Source organism: Cheilinus undulatus, linkage group 3 (genome assembly GCF_018320785.1).
Source record: "Cheilinus undulatus linkage group 3, ASM1832078v1, whole genome shotgun sequence".
Taxonomy (NCBI): domain Eukaryota; kingdom Metazoa; phylum Chordata; class Actinopteri; order Labriformes; family Labridae; genus Cheilinus; species Cheilinus undulatus.
The window spans coordinates 19585080-19607344 of NC_054867.1; the positions used below are offsets into that span (position 1 = coordinate 19585080).

Consider the following 22265-nt stretch of genomic DNA (forward strand, 5'->3'; position numbering starts at 1 on the left):
AACACTGCAACATTGACAGACCAGACCGTCATCTCATACATAGGAGATAAATGCTGATCCAAAGAAGATTGTTCTAATGATGATTTCCTAATGGGTGTCTGTCTGAGCCAGAACACAACAAGCCTGCTTTTTTCTTGATGCCCATCAGCACCTTAATTAGCCTATCAGACACAGCAGCAGGGCCACTTTTGCAGGATAAATGGTGTCTGGAGACTGTGACCCATACGTCCGTAAGGGGAACTGATGATGTCAGAGCTGAATGTATGATTAATGGTTCGGCCTGAATGACAAATTCATTTAAAGCAGGAGCTAGTACTGACAATCATGTACACAATTCTCTGTTGCTATTAATAGATTTTGGACTAAAGCTGAATGCATATTGCAGTGCTGTCATCAGTTGGATGAATTAAACCACTCAGAAAAACAGCATTTTATAGTTGGTGTTATTTTAATTCAGTCAGGACCACTTGTCAAGAAACATACATGATTTGCAGTTGTAAATATTTTTTTATTAGCAGTTATTAATTTGCACTTAATGCGGTTAATAATGTTTGGTGGTGTGGCTGTTCTTAGATCTTCTGCCCTTCCACGAGCCTATGTGGAAAGCGTCAAACAGGAACAACGCATGTTCCTGCCTTTCCTGTGGCAACAGGAAGAGAGGCAGTAAAACCCAGAGCAGAGCAGGCATCAATGACAACAGAATGGCATTGATTAAGTCAGAAGCAGAAGAAAGGAGGAGCTGGGGTGGAGCAGGATTGCAAGAGTCGCTTGCAGAGAGAGCGGCAGAGCATAGCTAGACAAGAGCAGTTTAAATAAGGCAGCATGAGAACGATTAGCAATAGCATGCTTAGAGAAAATCAGCTTAATGTCATCTGACGAGGTCTTGTGTGAGATCAGTGATTTTAGTATAATGGGACATGATTAGTTTTTATTACCTTGTAGATCAGGGAATTTAGTGCTTAGCTTTTCATAATCTCCAGCTGCTGTTATTGTGATCTTTTACATTAACTATTAATATTTTGAACAAAATGTGTAAATAGCTATTGATAAATATTGCTGTCATTTTAGCATTCATAGCTCATTTTTAATCTTAAAAGCAGCAAAAAGTTCTTCTTCTTAAAAAAAAAAATGGTAAAAGACGCTCTGTTAAAGCAAAGCGACCATCTACAGGGCTTCAACCTTGTTAGCAGCTCCCACTGCTAAGCATCTTTAACAGCTGCCCTGTTATAACCATCGGATCAGATGAGTCCCCTGTCAGTAAGACAGCCCTCGACTGGATGAACATGCTCAATAGTTATCGATCAGCACAATCCAATGCAAGTGGGCAAAGAAACGCAATTAACTCAGTTCTCCAAGGACGAGCAGACTCAGGCATTTCATGAGCGAGGGCACATGCAGTACATGCTCAAAGTTTTGCACATACATACATGCTCAGTGCCTCTCTGTAGTATATGCTTACTCAAGAGAAATCAATCACAGCACTGCATCAGGAGAATGAGATGCAGACAGTTAAACATAAAATCTATCAGGCTCTACTCCTGCTTGAATTCACAATATGTTCTTGAAGGTGTTACAAGGGAGAGGGGACACAGGGTGAGAGAGGAAACACTACTTAATGAGTGACAGATTTCTCTTTGTCTTTCTCATATGCATCCCCACTCACTGAAATATACACTGCATTGTGAGGACTGGCAACAAATGTCCTCTCTGCTTTCACACACAAACACGCACACACAGGTGCTCCTCCTGGAGCGAAACTAGTGCGGTGTGAAATCAAGTGGGTGATTAAAATTTTGCGCGAGGCGAGGCGGGACTGCATTCCATTTAACGTTCCAGTTCAAAACATCTGAATGATAATTTGCCATGCCTGCTCTGAGGTTCACCCTATGCTGCAGCACTGCCTCCATAACCTTGTATTCCCTTTTAGCTGCATCCATTTTCTTGTTACCTGCTATTTAAAGCTATGAACAGAACTAACAGTGGGGTTGTTTATATGCATCAAACCGGTGACTCAGTTTGCAAATTTGTCCCTGGCTACCTAGTTAGACAAACTGTAACCTGCAGTTGTTTGAGTCACATACAGACAATTTAAACATTCCCATCTGGCCTTATTTTTTGTTCCTGGTTCCGATTCCACTCTGACAGGCGGACCTCCTCATTAGAAAGCAGAGGGAGACTCTCCAAGCTGGATGATTGTAATTACCATCTACTTGCACACAGGGTGAGGCTTAATTGGCTGAGGGTAATAATATGTAAAACTGATACATCACACGAGAGGACCATCAGACGATCTCTGTGTTTGTAGCCAATTACAATCCTCTGACATTATCAATGTGGAGGCCAGCCAATAATCAATGCTTCTGTAATCAAAATATAGGGCTGAATTAGACAACTCTGTTGCCGCTAATGACATCATTCTCTCTGGCAAAGGCTGCAGAAACAGCGAAATAGCACCATCAGGCAATTATATTGTGCTGAAGTAGATCTAGTTATATTCATATAACCATCAGTTTCACTTTTCTTTCTGTAACAGTCTGCCAGAGCAGGCTTGAATCACTGCTGGGCAGTTGCAGTGGCTGTAAAAATATTCACCCCTGGGATGTTTTACCCTTTAGTGATTTTATAAATCACTCATGGTCAATATAATGTGGCTATTTTTGCAAAACAATTGACCAAAAATTGTTTTAATGTCAAACTGAAAACAGATTTCTATAAAGTAATGTCAATTAAATAAAAATATTTAAGGTACAATAAATATTCACCCCGTTCAAGTCAGTATTTAGTTGACGCCCCTTGGCTGCAGTCTCAGCACCGAGTCTGTGTGGATAGGTCTCAAACAGGCTTGTACATCTGGATACTGCAATTTTACTTCATTCTTCTTTGCAAAACTGCTCAAGCTCTGCCAGGTTGCATGAGGATCAGTCTGTGAGGACAGCCTGACTCAGGCAGATTTACACATGTACAATATTCCCTCCATTTCTCGATGATGGATTTAACTCTGGGGGATGTTCAGTGCCTTGGACGTTTTTTTGGTTCCTTTCCCTGACAAATACTTTTCAAGAACTTTTTCTCTGAGTTGCTTGGGGTGTTCCTTTTTCTTCATGGTATAATGGTAGCCAGGAATACCGATTAACCAGTGACTAGACCGTCCATACACAGGTGTATAATACAATCACTTGAGACACGTCCACTGTACTTGAGTGATCCCCGTCTCACTAACTGTGAAACCTCCACTTTAAGGGGGTGAATGCATTCATTTATTTTACCTTTCATATTTTTGTGTAATTTACATTACAATTATTTTTTTGTGTGTGGAAAAAGCCAAATTATATTGACCATGATTGACTTATAAAACCAGTAAAAGGGTGAAACATCCAAGGGTGTGAATACTTTTATAGGCACTGTACATTACCTTCAAGTTTAATGAAGGAGAGTTTTTAAGCAGGTTAAGGTGCGGGTTGAGGGGAAGAAGCAGGAGCTGGCACAGGTGAAGTCAGGTCACACACAAACAGAAGGCTTGATTGTGAAAAAAGAGAAGGTAGACCAGAAATGGTACATTTTGTTAAGGAAGGGGCAGGTATCTGTTCACTGAAAAAGCCATCAACTTGATTAAAGTTGCTTTACTGTTAGCACTCAGTCCTTTCTTTGGGGAAAAAGAAAGGAAAAGGTACAAAGTCATCCATCAAAAACAGCATCCAATAATTTTATCATTCTGTCTTCCACATTGTCAAACTCTAGCCTTTCAAATCAAGATTTTCAGCTTTTTTATTTAGTTCAAAGTCTGGATCTCATCTTCCTTCTTCCCTTCTTCTCATCTGTACCGTCCTGCTTTTTTTCCCTCCTGCTCTCCGTCCTCCCCGACTGACCCTTTCACCACCTCCTTTTCTCCCGCCCTCTTTCATCTCACCATTCATCCATCCATTCCTGCCTGAGGGGGTCTTGCTCTGTTTTAATCTGATGTGTGGAAATGTCAGCAGTGTTAGGGGACAGGAGGGGGGCAAGCAGGCAGTCTGAGAAGCTGTTGAGTCACTTGTGCCCTGGAGACTGACTGACAGGCAGACACAATAAAGAGCAGAAAGGTCTCTTCTGGCCTTACCTCTGATGGCTCAATACATGGCCTCCAGTAACTTCACAGCTTGAGTTTGATACATTTTCTATGTCTCACACTCTGTTTTATATCCTTTTTTTTCTTTTTTTTTTTTTTTTAGAACTTCCACCAGGATGGGAGAAAATAGACGATCCAGTGTATGGGGTCTACTATGTTGAGTAAGTGACACACAGAATGTGATGCTGATATTTAACATTTCAAACATGCTTGCAGAACGAAGATGAGTAAACTGTGAGGATTATTCTTCTTTTACATAAAAATGACTGTTTTAACACATTTCCACTCTAACAAAAGACACCCTTGACCTTCCTGTAAATAGGAGCATCTCTAATGTACGTACAGTCCTGCTGTAAGACATCACAACCTGATTTCTGCTCAGCTATTTTGGTCTTTTGTGTGCTGGAAAATGTAGGCCATTTTGTTTGTGTCGTTATCATTTGGGGAATCATGCAGCGAATGTCTACGTGTGTGTCTGTGTGAGCATATGTGTGCATCTCATCTTGTGTGAAGCCCCAGAGCTTGTGAATATGTTTCATTGGTTTTTGATGTTGTTCAAAGCAGCACCTGGGGCACAGGGCTGTGGCATTTCTATTTTTTCCTCTTTGTCTCAGCAATGTTTCTACATTATTCACTGTCTCCTTCATTTGCTTTATAATGTCGTGCTTTCAGGTGTAATTTCTCAGTATTCTCTGGGTTGATGTAAAATGTGAAAGTTGCTTTTAGTTCCTGCAAATTAAGTCATCATGAAAGTATAATTTATTCAGTGTTGTGTTGTAGTGTGATTGTGTCATGCTCTTGTGTGAGTATGAATCACTGCTGTGTATTAATGAATTCATGTCTCCCCTCTCTCTCTTGACCCTCTCTCTCTGCACTGTTGCCTCATCCTCTTCTCTCTTCCTCCCCTTCCTCCTTGCTACACTCCACATTCCTGCTGATATTTACCTTATCCTCCATCCTGTTTTCTATTCCATTCTTATTCTGCAACCTCCCTTCACCGTCCCAAAGTCATATCAACAGGAAGACCCAGTATGAGAATCCAGTGCTGGAGGCTAAGAGGCGCAGGCAGCTGGAGCAGCAGCAGCCTCAACAGCCTCAGCCCCAGAGCCAGCAGCCACCTGAAGGTGAGCGCTACATCCGAGGTTTGTTCACAAGCCCCGACCAAGGGCGTCATTTTCTTTCTTTCTATCCATGTGTGTGTGCCTGAGCTGTCTGCCTGTGTATGTGTGATTGTGTCTTATTGCTTATATCTGATTGCAACAGTACTTGATGTTGCCTGCCGCTGCCTTATGATTTGCTAAGTGCCCTTCCATAAAGGCATAACTATTATTTGCGGCTGTCCTGTGCAGCCCTTTTGAAGTTAATTTCAGTTTTCTGTGTTGCCTCCTGGTATTTGTTTGTCTTAATAACTTGAAAGCTTTTTTTCACAATAAGAGACAGGTAAGTTTTTCATCAAATGAAATTGATCGACCTACTAAAGAGTCTGTATTTCCTAGTTCGTGTCACATAATAAAATGCTTCCAGCCCACACTAATGAGAGTGATGATTTAGCTGGCACAGCTGCCGTAAGTCAACCTATTGGTCATCTTAGGCCCCTCCTGCTTCCTGTCTTTAACTTTATTCATTCTCAGGACGCCCCGCGGAGAGATTAATTGTAAATGCAGGCCGACCCACATGGGAACTCTCCTATCACGCTCCAACTTTTGCTCATTCAGCAGAAATCATTCACTACCACTCGATTACCTGCTGACTTTCCCCTCATCTGAAGGCTCAATCTCTCTTTAAAAAAAGGAACTCAATACCTTCAAGCGGTGTTTTTAGCCAGTTTTTTCACTTTTGCATTGATTCAGTCTCGCCGCTTAGAATATTAATAAGGTTTGTCGTCTGATCGGTGCCTTGATGGTGCAGCAAGGTGATTAATCAAAGATGGAAGCCGTTATGAACAAATGGGCAGCTTCGCTGTTATTTAATTGGGAGATGTTAAATAGAGTTACAGCTTCATGAAGTTAAGGTGACCTGTTTCATCAGAGTTCATGTGTTCTCCTTAAAGTTGTTAAAGTTGCTCTATAAGGACACGTAAAAACAGTATGTAATGAAAGTTTCAGGTGATATCTAGATAGTAAGATTTTTTAAACCCCTCTAATGCTTGTGTGCTAAAAGCCTGAATTGCACCTTAGTCTGTGGTGTTTGCAGTGCCAGGCTCTGACAGCCAGTTTAGAAGAAGTATGTTAATTAGCTATTGCTGCTTTGTGAGATCTGAGCTGCTATTCTTAGCAGTGTACAGTTTTCCTTTCTTTGCATAGACACAACTCACCACAACATCCTTGTCTCTTACCATGAGGAGGGAAAAATTAAGAGAGCTCACACCTGCATGATCATCAGTCTGTGCTTACTTCACACAATACTCTTTCATCACAGAGGCTTCTGTGCTGACATTAGCTAACCTCACCTGCAAAATTAGGTGAACTTAGATCTCATGTCAGCCATTTCACTTAAAGTAACAAATAATGAGAGATTTCAGGATCATTTATCACTCAGACAGTCTACAGCTCCTGGTATAGATGGTTAAACAAGGCCTGAATTCTGGTGTGAGATTGAAAAAAATGGGTGCAAATTAAATTTTCACAAGTCTGATGCTCATGATACAGGAAATTGAAAATTCAGAAAATGCAATTCCACCAGCTACAGCTATCAAGAAATGATCTTTTTTTTTTTTTTTTTTGCTTTGGATGGCCACATAAAGTAGGGATGCATAAAATTTGATTTTTGCCGGTATCTGATATGCTGATTCTTATTTATTTGAGCGATATTTACAACTGATATAGGCTGATATTGTTTCTTGTATTCTGGTTATAAATATCAGCATTTTCATATTTGCTTTGTTATGCCAGTAATATCTGCTATCCCCAACAATGGTGTCAGTGTTATTCCAGTCTGTTTCATAACCAGTCCTCAAAAGAGTTTTAAATAGCAGGCAAACAGATAAGGACAAGTTCTAAAGGAATTTCCATTCATACATTTTAGCATATGCCTTCAGCTTCAAGGAAAGTCAACTACCTTTTTCCCGCTAACACATCATAGTAGGCCATGATGTCCCAGAGCCCTTAGCCTTGCTTTCTTCCTGAAGTAGGGCAGCTGTGCACCTGTTTAGACCCAATCTAGAGAACATGTGCCTTTTGCTGTTGCAGAATGGATTGAGGACTCTGCATTGGCAGGGGCCCCATTGGCCAGTTACGCTGCCAACCACCAAGAGACCTACAGGGACCCTCCAACAGGACCCTCAGTGCCCAACGCAATGGGGCAGAAACGTAAGTTCACATCTTTCTAAGTCTGAAACTTCATGAAAAGGGATTCGCTGATTACTCCTCTGTTTCTAGGTTGTGTTACCCAGAGCGACTCATTATGAGTCATAACGAATTCAGCTCTTACAGTGTAGTTTGTTTTCCTGAGACATTGCCTCAGGCCCTGTTTGAGTTTTCATGATGGAGAGCCAGTTATGAAATGACACTGTGAAGCTGCTCTAAATATGAGTTTCCATCATATATTCTTAATAAGTTCAACAAAACTCAGCGGATATTGACTTTTATTGGTGCATCTTTCAATGCATTGCTAGAATTTCTTGTAGACAAACCAAAATGACTTTGCTGAACACAAGATTTATTTCTATGTAATTGCACTCTGCAGTTGTTTATTATGTAACTTCTGTTGTATTTTTCCATTTTGTGGGGCCTGATTTCACCCATCATTTAGGGACATACACCTACAGACACAATGTCTAGCCATTAATGTGTGTTTCCTTCTCCTGGTTGCCAGCTCCTTTTATACCAGCCTCCCACTAGCTTGTCTAATTAGCACAGCCATAGAGGAGAATTAACTGCCTCACCCTGTCTCTCCAGCTTACTCTCCTTCACTGCTTTGTCGGCCATCTTTTCCCTCTCCCTCACCATCGATCTCTGTATTTTATGGCCTACATTCGCCGTCTGGCTGACTTCTGACTTGTCTCCCACTGCTCTCTGCTTTGGTTCAATTGTTGGTCTTGTCCATCATTCCTCCTTTTTAGCTTTCTCTCTCCCTCCTCCCATCCTCTCTGACTTCACTATTCTGTACTTTTCGAGGCCTTGACATTCCTCCAGAGAAAGGCGTCATTTGAAATCTCTTTATCCATTTCCCTACTTTCATGTTTCTCCTGCTTCCTGGTCCATTCTTACATCTCTGCCTTGCCGTCTATTGTCAAACTTTTGTTACATCTCTCCTGTGTTAACCAAAGACATACTACACACTCACTAAAAATCCTTACAAACACAAGGACACAAGCTAACATCGAGGGTAATACATTTTTCATTGAATACATAAGCTGCAGCACTAGCATAACCTACTGTGGTTTTGTAGGTCACTAATCAAACATCCCTCTGAGATCACTTCTTCTTAATGTGCGATCTCTTCGTCTCCTTCTCCCTACTCGCTTTCATATTTCCTGTCACATCTGCCAGCTTCTCCTCCTTCATTTGTGTGAAGTTTTTATGAAGTAGATGGCTTATATTAAGTCTTTCATTAGACAGTTTTATCTTAGCCTGTCCCTGTATTCAACAGTTGTTCCCCTGATACTCCTGCTCTCAACAGTGAAGACAGTGCATGAATAGCTCACCGTGTTTTTGATTCAGACTGATTCTATCTCGTCTTTCATCTTATGTCTTAAAGAGCAGATAATGAGATTGAGAAAGCAAGGAGAATAAGGATGATGGTGTAATTAGGTTTAAATTGAATTGTTTAAGCAGTTCTCATGGCTTAAGAGCATTACGTTATCTGTTTCTCTGATAATTGATCACACTGTGGTGCTGCTTTTTTAATCTGTAAGACAAAACCACCATTTAAAGAGAAGAAAACACTGTATGTGAGGCACTTGGGTCTGACATAATATAATATTTGTGTATTTTTTATACTTGTACGTTTCATGCTTTAATTACCTGTTGTGTCGGCTCTTTTTTTTTATATTGATTTATAACGAAGTCTTTGACTCCATGCACTTAAATGTGCAAGAAAACAATAGAGCTTCAGCAACACTGATTGTGTTTCTGTTTGTATGTCTTAATAAATAACATTTAGACCAGTGGCCCTCAAGTCAAAAATGGAAATTTAAGTAAAATACATGTCAGAAACTTGTAGATATCCTGTTTATTTAATTGAAGAAGTAGCTTGAGTCATTTTTGCTGATTAAATAAAGCATTTAAGTTGAAGAATCCAAATACTGGTATGATTAATTCTGCTGACAGCTTTATACATTTGTTCATTCTGGTAAATTTTTAAGTAATTTTGATTGTCTTACAAAGAGTGTCCTACAGATTTTAACACTTTGACACTTTGGTAGAGGAAAAAAGAGAGGTGGCCCTCTTTGTAACCAAAGCTGCCCATTGGTGATCCATAATAATATGGTCTAGCGCCAGTACCCACTACCACCTCCATATGAGATATCACAGCTCCGATTCCTAGAGATGCACAGATACCACATTTTTCCAGACCAAGTACGAGTACAGACTCTCATTGGGGTACTCACTGATACCAAGTCCAATAGGAGTACTTAAAGGGGACATATTTTATCCTTTTAAGACAAGATTATATCATTCTCAGAGGTCCCCAAAACATGCCTGTGAAGTTTGTTGCTGAAAAATCACTCCAGTGTTGGATTTTTGCATGTCTAAAAACCTCTCTGTTTCAGCCCTTCTCAGAACTGACCACACCCCTCTCAGGAAATGGATGTGACACTCCTTATGTTACTATGTGATTTTTGCATAATATGTCCCCTTTAATAATACCAAACTGTTTTTAAAATTATTTTGAAACTTTGTTTTATTTTCATTAGATATTCGCCATCCCTCCTCTTGACAATTTATCAGTGCATATTTTCATTCTCTACTTTTGGCATCCCCAGTTCATTTATCACCAAACTGCAGGCATGGCTCTAACTTTAACTTCTTACTCATCTAATTAGAGGCTAAAATAAAGCTTTAAAGTGATGCAACTACGGTATCTGCAATGTTTATGAATACCACTACGAGTATTTCACCATGGTATCGGCACCCATACCTGATACTGGTATCAGTATCTGTGCATCCCTGCAAATTTCTGATGTTGGTACCATTGGTACCATTTAAAACTAATAAGGTACACTGTAAAAATGAAGAAGTTGAAAACAGTCAAAATTTTGGCTGAAACAGATTCTGTCAACGTTTTTGAGATGTGGAAATACAATTTCTGAGTAATAATAAATCAATAAAACTCAAACATTTAAGGCAACTGATTATGTAAAAATTTTAAGTAACTCAAAAACAGCACTGAAAAAAGTTGTTAATTAGCAGTTACTGAGCTATTTTAAGTTGCATCAACTCAATTATACTTGTACATTATGTTGGGTTAACTTAAAGTCAAATTACACCATGGAAACTCTCCTAGGCTTACAAATTCTGTTTACCTCCAACTCAAAACAGCCTGTTTAAGTGCTTTTCATAAAGCTACATGTTTTTCTTCCACTGCATTTTCCCTTATTTCTTTCACATATTTCTATCTTGAGCATTTAAGCAAATCAAGGTAGGCCAACTCAAGTGACAGTCACTGAAAGGTACACACTGAACTAGGAAGTCCTCTTCCATCATGAGCCACGCTGCGTCACTTTAGGCCACTGCTCTATTCCCAGCACCACTGGCCACAGCTGGCAGAGTGTTTCCCTGAGAAAACAGCTGTTCTGTCCATCTTGGCTACCTTAGGAGCAGTTTTGTTTTGGGCGGTTTGAGGGCACACATAAAAAAAACAAATATACCGCCATCTTTTGTTCAAGGTGTAGAGTAGATAGGAGGCCTGGGCTGCTGGTGAAATACCGCTGCTCCTATTGTTTTTTCACTTACCTGTTAAGGGCGATCCTCGAGGGGGCTTTCAGCTCTGGTATCAAGCACCTGGCCATGCTGTGGCTGTAGGGGAGTTCAACTATTGACGCGCTGCTGTTGGTGTGTGTTAAGGACGGTGCTTGAAGCTCAACAAATGACACGGCGCTCTGATCTGGTGCTGGTGTGTTATGGGCTTAACTCAGTCAGTAACTTTGCTCTTGGTGCAAACAAGTCTAATATCCAGAGGAAATTTGGTAAAAAAAAAACTCTGCTAATCAAAGGATGATTGTTAAATAATTTGAGTCCTAGACAGAAAATACTTGGAATGATTGAGTACTGTTTATTAAAACAAAAATGTGTTGTATCAACTTGGGAAGATAGAGCTGAAATAGCTGTTCTGGATTTTTAAGTGAACAAAGCTCATGTTGTTTGGTCTTACTGTGCAAAAAAAACATTTTACATTAAAAAAATGTTGAAAAATGCACTTCATAGACTTTTTGATGTGTTTTTTTTCAGGCACACATTGACAAACCCCTCAAAAAATAATTGGCTCCATGACCATCTTTTGGGGCTCGACCCATCAGTTGGGAACCACTGATTAAGTCTGTTTTGAAAGTGAACTGCCTGCAAAAAGATAGATGATGAAATCAAATGCAGTTGCTAGATTTTGTCCTTAACTAAACCCACTATTAGTCCAAGAATTATGGTGCTCTTTTCAGGGCATCAGTTTCTTAGTGGCACAAGAAGGATGGTCTGCATTAAATGAGATTACGCAACCAGATTTCATCTTTTTACACCACCTACAAGCTCACGCTGTATATAATTCTTATTTTGACCAGAACAAACACTAGGTAATTAATAAGCCCTGGCCAATCTGTTCTGAAATGTCTGCATTGATCACAGAGTAAAGGTTAGTGGTGTTTATCTTATGGTCATCAAGAGATGCCTTTTCATGCCAGTCAGTCCTCAAGGCTGAGGCTGTGACATGTAAACCCAATTAAATTTGTGCTGTTACATCATTGTATCAGACTGGTTACATTTTTATCACTTCTGTTTGTCTGTTCAGGGGGAAAGCCTTTCTTCACTCGGAACCGATCCGAGCTGAAGGGGACTTTCATCAATACCAAGCTGAAAAAGAGTCGTCGGGGGTTCGGTTTCACTGTCGTGGGAGGCGATGAGCCAGATGAGTTCCTGCAAATCAAGAGCCTCGTCCTTGATGGACCTGCTGCCCTTGATGGAAAAATGGAGACAGGTTAGTGATGGAAATATGACCATCTGTAAGAACTTTTTTCTCAAATGAGTGCTACTTTTTATGTACTACTACCGTTCCAGTTATCCTAATCCTGATTTTTTGTAGGTACTCTGTAAAAGTTAGGAAGCTAGAACTCCTTTAAAATCAAATGCTCTATCTAATGAATGATTTATTTTCCTCACAAACAAGTTAAACCATAAACATCTATAAAAGTATAGGCAAGAAAACTCTTAACCAAGTGATATAGCTTTGACTTGTTCTTAGTCTTAGCATGCAAAGTAATCCTAACTTCCCCCTGTTCTCTCCTTTTAAGGTGACGTGATCGTGAGCGTCAACGACACATGTGTGCTAGGCTACACCCATGCCCAAGTTGTAAAGATCTTCCAGTCCATCCCGATTGGCTCCATGGTTAACTTGGAGCTGTGCCGTGGGTACCCGCTGCCTTTTGACCCAGATGACCCAAACACCAGTCTGGTTACCTCAGTGGCCATACTGGACAACAAAGACCCCATCATTGTAAATGGCCAGGAGGCCCCCAATAGCTACGACTCACCATCCAGCCATGGGAGTCAGAACAACAACAATGGCACGACTAACGGCGGAGCGCCCCTCAACGGCCTCCCTAGACCCCACAGCCCCTCGGCGGAGGTGGCATCTGATACCTCTTCCCAACACGGCTACCCCAGTGACGTGGTCACCCTGGCTTCATCTATCGCAACACAACCCGAGCTCATCACTGTACACATGGAAAAAGGAGACAAGGGTTTTGGTTTCACCATCGCTGACAGCCCCGGAGGAGGAGGGCAGCGGGTGAAGCAGATTGTGGACTACCCACGCTGCCGAGGCCTCAAGGAGGGGGACATAATCGTGGAGGTGAACAAAAGAAATGTGCAGAGCATGTCCCACAACCAGGTGGTTGACCTGCTCAGCAAGTGTCCCAAAGGCAGCGAGGTCACCATGCTGGTACAGAGAGGTGAGTGGAGGCTGATCTTTCCATATGTGGTCCCAATAAGTCTGTCATTTCTGTTAGAGCAGATGAAAACAGATGGAGACAAGGAAGATGAAGGGAAAAGATGTCAAGTTATGTGGCGGATTCTGATTTATGGGCCCATATGTTTAAGTACTGTGAAACAAAGTATCATTTCTTATAATGTTGTTGATAAAAAATAATACATTTCTGCCTTAGAGGCTGTTCCAGCTCACAGAGAGCACATTTATTGACACACACAAATTATTTATTCATGTAAATAGAGATTGGAAGAAAAGGAATGATTGCACAGACGGCGAGATAGAGGGATAATTATGGAAGAGGTAAAGGGGCCACAGAGGGAGTGAAAAGAGTGAATGGAGTGTTTATGCTGAGAGGTACTGGCAGATGGAATAGTAGAGATGTATGACTGAAAAGGAGGAGAAGAAGAGTCAAAAAGAGTGTAGGAGAACCTAAAAGGAGAACATGGGAGATTAACAGGAATGTTGAATATTCCCTTTTTTAATGGAGTCTGTCTCACACTCAGTTTTCACCTCTCTGCCTAGGTTTCTTACTCATTCTTCTCCTTATCTGCTGTGTTTGTCATCACTGCATTTTGGCCATCCACCCACCTGGCTATCAGAGCTGAAGTCTGTGACATTTCCCACTATTAGCTTACATATTCAGTGCTATTTGTTTAATGTCAGTTCTACAAAAAAGAGTGCACTAACATCTAAATGCTGTTCAGCAAGTACCATTGTCCGCTTTTGCCATGGTTTCTTATTGAAAATCACAGTCGCACAGAAGCACTAAATGCTAACAAAGAATCTGTGAATGGAGGATAAAACAGAAATGATTGAATTTCTGTATTTTCCCTTCAATCCCCCTCAGACTTGCAGACCTCCAGAGCTCTAAACGCACTGTGTGATACAAGTAATTGGACTATTTTCTCTGTCAGTCTGTCCGTAGCTTTGCTTTGGGTCTTATTAATTCAAGTTACTAAAAGGTTTTGTGTGTTTGTGTGCACACGTGCCGTTTATCTCCTCCGCTGGGTTAAGTGCTCAGAACTGTCAAGGGAAATTGGTCAGATGAATGGCAGCCAAGTCGCATTGTGTTCTTGCACTGAGTCTCCGTCTTTCTTTCTGTCTTTTTATCTGCATGTGTGATTCTGTCTCAATTTGTATCTCTGTCTCTCTCTGCATGTTGTCACACACTCTCTTTGTCTCGCGTCTTGACACACGCCCACACAACAAACACACACCGATCAAACAGCTCCACTCCCACTCAGTGGCTTTTACTAATGAGTAGCATTTCTTCTTGGTGCTAGTGTACACAAGCCAACAAAGTGATACAGCCTCATCATGGGCAGGGGCATAATGGGCTGTCAATGAAAGACAAGGCAGTTTAGCCTGGCTTACGCAGCGATTGGCTTTGATAGCAACAGAGATGGATATGCCTGTGATAAAAGGGATGGCATTGAGCCTTTAGATATGTTGGCATAGGGAGCTTTTTAATCGAAGCTAAGTTGTTATCTGCTTTTTATAGATGCTTTTGTTTTCCTGCTGAAGGTTATGTTCAGATTGTACCAGTCAGGTGGGGAGCAAACACACAGAGAAAGCAAATCAAACACAACAGACATTGAATTACAATGTTTTATTCTAGGATCTGCTTTTATCTCATATAGATCAATATAGCTGCATTCACACTGCAGACTGAAGGGACCTGAATCCGATTTTGCTTCTGTGTGGCTCACATAGAATCTGATCTTTTCAAATCTGATAAGGGCCACTTTCATGAAGTTCATACTGAGGTCTGATACAGGCCACATTTTTAAAAACTAACATCAAAGATATATCTGCTCAGTCCTTTTTTCTGTTCACATTTAACGGTAAATTGACTTTTCTTTTAAAAGACTTTTCTTGCCTTTCTTTTTCTTTTCTCAAAGTACCTTTACACCACAGGTCACACTCACAGTTTGCACCCATTCAACTCACATTCACACCTGATGGCCAAGGTTGCTATGGTAGTGGCAATCAGTAGTGGCTAATCCCATTCATAAGTATTCATACACAGTAACATGCCACTGATGCAGATTGGGGTTAAGGTGTCCAGCCAAATGACTAGGGATGTGACAGTATCAAGATTGCAAGGTATGATAATACCTAATAACAAGTCAAATTGTGCATTATTTATTCCGTTATCAAATCAAAAAAGGCAAATGAAACCTTGGGACAAGATTGACTTCATTTATTAAACAAAAACTGCACTTTAAATGTTACAGTATGTGCAAAATAGGGGCCATAGGTGTGCATTAGGCTTAAAAAATGTAGTTATACTTTGAGTCTCCAGTCTGTAAGAAATGGTTTCAGTCATCACAGGGGGTATGGTGCAGTCATTTTTCATTATTTTAATGAAGTACCACAAGGACCTGTTCAGGCCATGGAAAACATTTCCATCAAACATTGTTGATTTCTTGGGAACTTTCCTTTCCAAAATCCACACAACTTCTCTAAAATTTCAACAAAATTATGTGGAATATCTTTGAAAATTCTTCAACATTTTTTCTAAGTATCCCATCAATAGTACCCCAAATGTCTTGAAATGTTGCTAAAAAGTTTATGTGAAAAATTGTAAAGCCTAAATCTTCCAAATTTAAAAATCCATTTGAATTCCTTGAATTTTTTTTTTTTTTTTTTTTTTTTTTGGCTAATTCTAAGCAAATTCACCCAAAATTCCCAGTCAAATTCCCTTTAACCACAAATAAATTTTCCAAATTTCCATTTAAATATGTGCAAATTTCAAAGCAAGTTCCACCCCAAAAAATGTAGACAAAATCCACAAAAATCTATAAATGAATTCCCTTAAATTCTATGAAATTGACTGAACATTATCCCTAGCATCCAAACAAATTTCCTGAAATATCCATGAAATTTTGAACATTTGTAATTCCCCCAAATCCCTAATCAAATTTTACAAAATAATATAAATAATTTTCCCAAATGTCCATGAAAATGCCTGAAAATTTCTAAACAAATTCCCCCAACATCAAAGCAAAGTTCCAGGAGTCCCATGACATATCTAAGAAATCAAAGCAACTTTACACAAAAACTCCAGTTGAACTCTCCAAATATTCAAAGAGGAGGTATTATACTTTTCCGATTTTTAAAACATAAATGTGCAGTCACAATGTTGGGTGTCCATACTTCACGTATGCAAATTTTCAAACCGCAAGATAAACACATGTGGCAGAAATCTTGGAATTAAAGTGTAAACTGATGAAAACGGTTCATTGGGAGTCTCTCCGAGATCTTCCTGAGACGAGATTTCGACATACTTGGTAATGTTCACTCAAATTCCCACAAATATTGCTAGAATTTCCAGTAATATTCCTGTCAATTTCTTAGCTAATTGTCCTGTTTTTTTTTTTAAAGCAAATTACTCAAAGTTTAATCAACATTGATTGTATATTTATCTTAAAATACTAATAGCAGAAGTTATGTATTGAGATGCCAGGCTGCAATGTCCTCATATATACATGCAGGGTCTTGGGAGGTTTACAACACTCAGTTTTTCCTGCAGTGCTTTGCTGTTAAGTTATTGTTCTTCTTTATCTAGTATTGTCGAATAATAATAAAAAAAAAAATTTACATAAATCCTGCTGCATCTCTTTTTGGGATTCAGCTAGAGCCCTGTGCTGGACAGTTTTGTTAATCCTGCTCCCAACATCTCCCGCTGGTGAAAAAAACAATGTTGTCATCCTCATCATGCCTAATGGCTTTAGACTGTCCTCACACATGTAGATGAAGTGTTTAGCTGCTGATACCGGCCTTGTTTGTGAATACTGCTAGGCCACATCAATACTCCACTGACACTGTGTCTGTGTGTAACTGTGCTTTTCTTCCTCCCACTGATTTCCCACACATTTCCTGTCCTTCAGTTTTCTTTATGTTGAGTGATGAATCTGTGTACTTCACACCCTTTCTTGCCAATGCCTCATCCACACTACATCAGTCATGTGTCATACATGTTGCTGACTTTTACACACACATGCACAGTTACACACATGAGAACACACACAAGGTTTCTAGACATGGTGCCTTAATTACTCTCCAGCTCTGACTCTCCTCACTGCTTTCTCACTCTCGCTCACTCCGCCACTAGCAGCAAGGCATGCTGGCCTCTAATTGGGGTCCTGATGTCAGCTTTGCTTATCATACACATACATCTTTTTTCTCTCTTGTGCTCTCTTTTGAATCTCACTCTCCTTCCATCCATCAAGAATCACTTCTTCTCTGGGCAAACATTGCTTCTGCCGATACATACACCAACATTCACACATTCACACACTCGGTGTCAGCCTCAATAACTGTGCACCCAATTATAGATTGGAGCTAGAGCGACCCTGATGCAGACTTAATTGGTCGAGATTCCCTTCTCCCACACCCCTCCACCCCCTTTTCTATTTCTAACCCCCTTTGCTGGTATGTAGATTCACACCAGCTCGCCCACATGAGGTTTGGAGAAGATCCCTGAGGTCCAGTGCATGAAGATATATACTTGTTAAGGAGGCTCAGTGAAACACTGGACCCCCCCTCATCCCCTTTTCTTCACTGTCACTCTCACAGTGTGTGATCAAGTGAGCTTGTGTGGAAGTGTGAGTATAATTTTCATTTCACACACTCTTTGCCAGTACTAGCTGCCATTAGGGGAAATTTTAGTGGAAATGGATTGCCTTGAACCATTTTAGTTTTTACAAACAGTAGAACTAATGACTATTAGTAAGGATAATAATCAGTCTTGATTGGATTATGTAGACTAAACAAGCAGTCTTTAGTAGACTTGACATAAACTTATGTTTAATATGTAACAAATAATTTGTCTCTCTCATTACTTAAAATTATTTCATTGCTAAGTCATGCCTTTTTTTGTATTTTACCTAAATATAGCATTTGGATTTTCATATTGTTATATTAAATGCATATTGCTGTAACAAAACTAGAAGGGGAGACATCAAACAACGCACCAACATACAATTTTTTTCTGTGTTTCTAATAAGTGCATCCTGTCAGCTAAAACATAGGTTTAGAAATAATTTAGTAACAATTCCAACTTGCCAGGAGAAAAACATACATCCTCAGCATCTTTAACCTGGCACACCAGATGGATTTGTTTCACAAATCTCTCTGGAAACCACTCATACACAGTGTTTGGGAAAGGGCAGAGCCTTTGAAAAAAAAAAAAAACTCTGAGGGTGATTGGATGAACGTGCTGCGAATCATGGCGACTGTAGACATGCCAGTACACGACTTTTGTCGTTTTTGAAAAAAAAACAAAAAAAACCTCACGGCTGTTCTTTGTTCTTCTTTTAACGAAGAAATGTCGTCAAGATCTGATAAATCTGGCACTTTAGTCTCGCCGAAAGTACTGCCACTCGCCACTGATTGGATCCTGTCACTTTCTAACCGAGCCCAAACGGTTCAGATGGGAGCTTTGCAAGATGGATTCGCCAGTGAGAAACTTGGAAACAGGCGTATCCATCTGCTTTGAAGGGTACACCATCTTCATAAGAACCTGAAAAAAAAACAGAACATGACATTTTTTCAGTTCAACCACAAATTTCCCTATATATTTCCTACATTTCTACCAAGGATATTCTATTCCACAAGGCGTAGCTGCCAACGCACCTGTTTTTCCTTGCTTGATCTACTATGCATCACCTGATTTGTAAAACATAATCATACGTCTCAAATGTATGTCAGAGGTTACCAAAGTTAGCAGATCTTGTTTAAGTGTTTACTCTTGGCGGCCTTTTTTTGTAGAACAGGCTCATTTGTGAACAGCATACCTCTAGCCCTGCAAGGTTACTGTGGTTGATAGTATATCAGCATTTTAATTAAAGGATGGTGGTGACAATATAAGGATTTTTTTTTATGTTGGAGGGGCTCAGTTAGCCTCTTAGCTCAGTACAAGACTCCTCTAGACTCTTGCCTTAATTCATCTGGCTAGAGGGAGCTAGATGCTAGGAGGACTGCAGGACCATGCACAGTAAATCAGTTAAACCGTGGTTAAAAAGAAATCACTTTTTTGTAAAGTGTAGGGATCGTATTCAACGTATGTAGAAATTTCTTGATGATAATTGCAGTGTACTGGTCCATTTAGAGCTGTAAAGTACTAACTTTCCTGTGTTCTCATTCACTCCTATGGCTTCCCCTCACGTTCTGACCTCCAGCGGATTGCAAACAACCTATTAATGACAGTGGTCCTTTACAAAACTGTAAATACTTAGTAATGATTACTTAAAGGTTTGATCTAAATCAAACTGTGCACCAGAAGAAAGTTTAATTCATGGATTTTAAGTGTAAAAACCTGACCATGATGACCATGTGAATCTGATTCGCGAGATTTTGCTTTCATTTTCGTTGCCCGAGAAAGCTACACTGAATGAGGATAACATTTTAAACATGTTTTTCCATTTAATACACAAAACAAACCACCCACAAGTTCGAGTTTTAGGTTTGAGATGGATGGTGTTTTATAGGTGTAGCCCACATGAAAAGGTTTTACACATTTTGTACTGCTTGTAAGTACACTGGCATGATTTATTACTTCAATCCACTCTGTGTTTGGTGATACATTGTTCTTCCATTTGTCTAATTACACTCATCTAATGTGCTCATTTTCCCTTGCCAGTCTTCTCCTGCCCCCACCGATGCGCTGGCATAACTCATTTTGGCCCCTAAGGTCTTGCCGTAGCACTGAAGCTAATTTCCTCTGTTCCTTCTTAAAAAAAAAAAGGTGTGGATGTTGCAGCATCTGTGGGGACTCACACACCTGCTCTAGAGCCTTTGTCAGCGAAAACCTGTTTTGGTGCAGAACTGTGAAACACAGCCTTTCAATTGCCCAACAGCTCATGTCATTAGTCAGCTGTGGAAAAAAAGAAGCCTGTTTATCTCAGGAAGGATGCAGAGTCATCTTCTACTCAATATTTTTTACCTGTTTGTAAGGCCTAGCAGAGGTGGCGATAAATGCGAGGTGATTTGTGATGGAATGTGGCGACTACTTGTAGCTATGTATGGGGAAATGGAGGGAAAGCGAATAAGGGTGAGAGGAGAAGAGGAGCGGATGGAAGAATGTTATGGAGGATGATGAAAGAACAGCACAGAAACCCCCATGATGCTCTGCTTTCTCCCGTTTCCTCTCTCTCCCCCTTCCTTCGTGACTCATCAATCAACCAGTGACACATTAGTCCCTGCTGGGCAATCAGGCTTCGCACTGGACCTTTTTCTTTCCTCCCACATAGCCTAAGAACAAACCGACAACAGGTTTAGGTACCAAAAAAAGGCAAAAGGTGTTAAACTATTCAGCAAATGTCAATACATTTCATGAACCTCTTTCCTCTCTAAGACCCTAAATATCGTCATGCTACCTGAAACTTGAGCATCCATCCAGTACACTGAGGCAGGAGAGGCTGTTTTTCCTCGTTTACATTGGTTTGCTTTTCTCCTCATTGCCTCTAAGTGCAGTTTGAAGGAGATTCATTGTACCCTTGAACAGACAAGGTGCTGAAATGTGTATTTTCTTTAGTTTTTTTCTTGGACTGGCAGTTTAAAGAGGCTAAAAACACCAAGTGGATCACTGCCACACTAGAAAGCTCTTATTGGCATGTCTGTCAGGCAACAGCTTGTAAATGCCTCCTGTCAAAAAGCACTCCACCTATCAGATCATTGTGGATGCACACTGATAGACACAAATACAATTATGTGAACCTAGATAACCCGCATAAACAAACTCACATTTACCGGCATGCACAGTCATAAGGGCCGTATAATGTGGCCCGTCTTGTACACACCCATTAGGAGGAGATAAACGTTGATGATGAGTCCCTGCACAGACAGAAGCAGGAAATCAATTCACTGTATGGGCAGGAAGCGTCGTATTTTTGCCCACTTCGCATTAAAAATTCTGCTGACTGCACTTTCCGATGGCATCATAACAAAAAGCATCGCAGCCTGAAAAGCAATGATGAGGGAGCTGGGTGCCCGCTGGGTGCCCACAATTTACCTCTGCTCTCTTTTGGAGCTCTCTGGAGGCTTGTGCGTGTGAATCACAGCTTGTTGCACAGGGACAAGGTGAGCTTTTCTCCCCTCAACCCTCCTGCTGATATCCCATGTCTCCACACCTCCATAGCTATTGGGCGGGTTGTAAATCTCCACCGTTGCACCGTCCTTTGTTTCTATGGCAATACTCTGCAGATAATCTGAGCCGGGGTCTCCTTGGGTTGGATGTGTACAGTTGTGGGAGGAGGGGATTTCATCCCAACTACACATACAGGGGTGAAAAACCCACCAAGGTTTCATCACATGAGTTTTTCTAAGAGTAGCGTGACCTTCCTTTCAAGAAAAACCATTCATGATCAATCACATTTTCATTTTGCATTTCGTCTTCTTGCATGTACCCTCTCTTCATTGATCTTTGCTATCTTTTCAGTCACATTTCTGAGCTCCTCTGCCACACTTGCACTGTTTACTCACAAATACATAATCTAAATAAAGCCGTACTCTGCAGGGCTGTCATGTCCTGGCTGCTGATGTTCTCAGCTGATGTGAGCCTTTCACTCCTAAGGGACCGTCTGTCAGATCCCCACGGTCAGCAGGCGCTGTCGCCACAGTGACAGATGGACCTGCCTGTTGGAGGCCATCACTCCCAGCCGAGATCTACCAACACACAAACACACATACACGCATGTACTGCGGACAGACAACATAATCTGCTTTGTAATGGCCTCCGTTTAGTGACTGCTGTGCTGCCAGGTTGTTGCAACAGTTGCTATCTGTTGAGGGATACTGTACAACCCCCACAGCACAGGGTTCAGTGCATCAAGTACACATCTAAGCCCGACAATGAAGCCTAACCAGAGCCTCCAAGGGGACGATAATCCTCCTCACACTGTTGTTAATGCTCTCAGATTTTTAGTTAAATGCATCCAATCTCACCTTATTTCCAGAGTGTGAAAAAGAGTCAAGGCTGCATTGTTTGGTTTTGGATTTTAACCAGCTGTGGGGCTGT

General features: G+C 40.7%; 1 protein-coding gene across 10 annotated transcripts in view; it reads left to right on the forward strand.

Annotated features, from left to right (window-relative positions):
• Positions 1 to 22265, forward strand: part of magi1b (membrane associated guanylate kinase, WW and PDZ domain containing 1b) — a 207666-nt gene that overhangs the window by 148307 nt on the left and 37094 nt on the right. For 9 of the 10 annotated variants that reach the window (XM_041781197.1, XM_041781230.1, XM_041781212.1 and 6 more), the window contains exons 8-12: positions 4209 to 4266; positions 5114 to 5247; positions 7294 to 7413; positions 12047 to 12232; positions 12546 to 13205. In XM_041781197.1, the coding sequence (XP_041637131.1) occupies positions 4209 to 4266; positions 5114 to 5247; positions 7294 to 7413; positions 12047 to 12232; positions 12546 to 13205 (1158 nt within the window). The remainder of the gene's footprint in view (positions 1 to 4208; positions 4267 to 5113; positions 5248 to 7293; positions 7414 to 12046; positions 12233 to 12545; positions 13206 to 22265) is intronic. The other variant, XM_041781222.1, reaches the window with a different exon arrangement.